General features: G+C 36.4%; 1 protein-coding gene across 5 annotated transcripts in view; it reads left to right on the forward strand.

The window, feature by feature from the left end:
• The window catches only part of LOC125025110 (regulator of MON1-CCZ1 complex-like), a 12405-nt gene that overhangs the window by 8265 nt on the left and 1640 nt on the right, over positions 1 to 2500 (forward strand). For all 5 annotated transcript variants that reach the window (XM_047613028.1, XM_047613030.1, XM_047613032.1 and 2 more), the window contains 5 exons: positions 224 to 412; positions 667 to 790; positions 987 to 1114; positions 1392 to 1545; positions 2011 to 2207. In XM_047613028.1, coding sequence (XP_047468984.1) covers positions 224 to 412; positions 667 to 790; positions 987 to 1114; positions 1392 to 1545; positions 2011 to 2207 — 792 coding nt within the window. The remainder of the gene's footprint in view (positions 1 to 223; positions 413 to 666; positions 791 to 986; positions 1115 to 1391; positions 1546 to 2010; positions 2208 to 2500) is intronic.

The following is a 2500-nucleotide window of genomic DNA, read 5'->3' on the forward strand; positions in this document are numbered from 1 at the left end:
CACTTTGCACTGAAAGGGAGTTGTATTTTTTGGAAACTACAGTTTGCTCTGCTTCTCCACCCAAATGTCCCTTAACACAGGATGAACATTCTTAGGAGTTAATCATTACTTGCCATACATATACTTGCATTTCATTCACACTTGAGAAATGACAAAAATAAAATAATTTAGACAAACCTTCATATGACTGTATTTCATTATTGTCTGTCTAAACTGCCAACAGACATCTCTTCTGTTTGACATCCAACTTGGTGGTGAAGTGAGTGGAGGTGTGACTTCAGTGTACCCTATCACAGTCCCTCGTTCAGTCCAGCCATTCTCCCTCGAGGAGCCGAGTGCCGTCCCGTCAACTACCGCCCAGCCTATATTAGTACCATGCGAACTTTATGCACCGACCTGGGTTGTCTTTCAGGTAATATAAGTAATAATTCTTTTTCTTAGGAATGTGTGTTCAGGTAATAATAAATGTAAGTTATTATTATTATTATTATCATTATTATTATTATTATTATTATTATTATTACTATTATTATTATTTTTAGGTGTGTGTGTTTTGTTGTCCTTTCATGAATTTATGAAAGTGGCAAATTGGAAGAGTTAGATTTTACTTTGCTTTGTTATGAATACAACTCAATACTCACAATCTACTTCATCCTTACTTAACAGCCAGACATTGTGATAGATGCTCGCCTAGGATGCATGTGGCACTTGCAGCTTCGGCTAGACTGTCTAGCAAAGGTCATGGAAGACAAGAGCCAGTTAGTCGACTCATTACTTAGGAGGCAGCAAGGTAAGGGGTCACTGCAGTTTAGTAGATTGCTTTCAGTTTATCCAGGTCTAAATTTGGTGGTATTTGGAATCAAGCGAATGTAAATATGAATTGTTGTGTGAGTATATATTTCTGTTTTGTGGATTGAAATGTTTTTTTCATTAAAGTGGAAATTTTCATATACTATTTTGAAATCGCTGTTTCGATTTGTCAACAGCAAAGCCGCTGGTACTATCAGTTGTACGGGAAGCAGTGGAGACTGGGCAGTTAGGGGCATTGGCACAGATATTTGACAAAATCAACGCTGCTTATCGACAGCACTTAAATTCCATCCTACAGTCTCAGGTAAGGATTCTTTTTCCTCCTTTTGAACAAATATCCTGTGTTACAGATTTTTTTTTTCTTTTTTGATCATTTATCCATTGTCAGAGGTCCAATAATTTAAGTAATTGCTTGTATTTTATTTGCATTGTACTGAATGCTCTTCATGTCTTTTGTTTTGTACTGAATGCTCTTCATGTCTTTTGTTTAATTCCATTACATTGTTCATTTTTATGTAGAAATTTGTGATTTTAAAAATTGCAACAAGAAAAGATGATACAGGAGTTCCTCATTTTCTAAGATGGGAGAATCCGTGAGTGCTCCGGCCTCGTCAGCTGTGGCTCCCGAGATCAAGGGCGTGGTTATTGAGCAGGCTGATATCTACAGCAGCGTCCTTGCCCCACTCATGGAGGAGGCAGAGAAAGGAGAGACCAGATTAAAGGAGGGAGGAGAGGGTAAGAGCACAAAACTTCTAAAGATGGATCCATAGATTGGTTGGTTGGTTGGTTGGTTGGTTGGTTGTTGTTAGATAGATAGATAGATAGTTAGATAGATAGATAGATAGATAGATAGATAGATAGATAGATAGATAGATAGATAGATAGATAGATAGTTAGATGGATTAACTGATAGATAGTTAGATGGATTAACTGATAGATTGATTGGTTGATTGTTGATTGATTGGTTGATTGATAGATAGATTGATAGATAGGTTGATTGATAGATTGTTTGGTTAATAGATTGTTTGAGTGACGGATTGTTTGATTGAGATAGATTGATGGATAGATGGATAGATGGATGGATGGATGGATGGATATATGGATACATATTCATTAATGATTAAGTGCATATTTTGTTATGGATTTATACTTTTTTTTCATTTCATTTTAACTAATTTACATCTTTGGGTTTATGTGCAGGAACCAGCCCTCCTTCTGTGTCCTCCAAACTGGTTGTAGGTGTGGTTATAGAGTACATCCGGTCACTGGGTGCCGTGGGAGTAACTGTGCAGCATTTCCTTTATGAACTGGTCATAAATGCGCTCGTCAGATCCAGGCAGTTTTACCAACTCCATCAACTTCTTCAGTATCATGTTTTGGCAGATTCAAAGCCCCTGGTATGTTGCCTGTACCTCTCTTTGTTTTGTCTTATTTTATTGTTTTGATCTGTTGGCTGACATTTGGTTAAGAAAGTAACATTTCTTGATTTACTCAGGGGGAAAGAATGTGTGAAATATTTTTTTTCTCCTTTTTTATGGATATTATTAGAAGCACTTCTAGCTTTATTAACACAAACTGATTTTGCAACTCATAGCTAGAGATATATTGTTTGTATTTTCTCTATGAATATTGGTTGGTAGTTTTTAATAGTTTGAACCATTATGACTGTGCTTTCTTCTCAGGTGATCTT

This window comes from Penaeus chinensis, chromosome 4, assembly GCF_019202785.1.
Source record: "Penaeus chinensis breed Huanghai No. 1 chromosome 4, ASM1920278v2, whole genome shotgun sequence".
In the NCBI taxonomy this organism is placed as follows: Eukaryota; Metazoa; Arthropoda; class Malacostraca; order Decapoda; family Penaeidae; genus Penaeus; species Penaeus chinensis.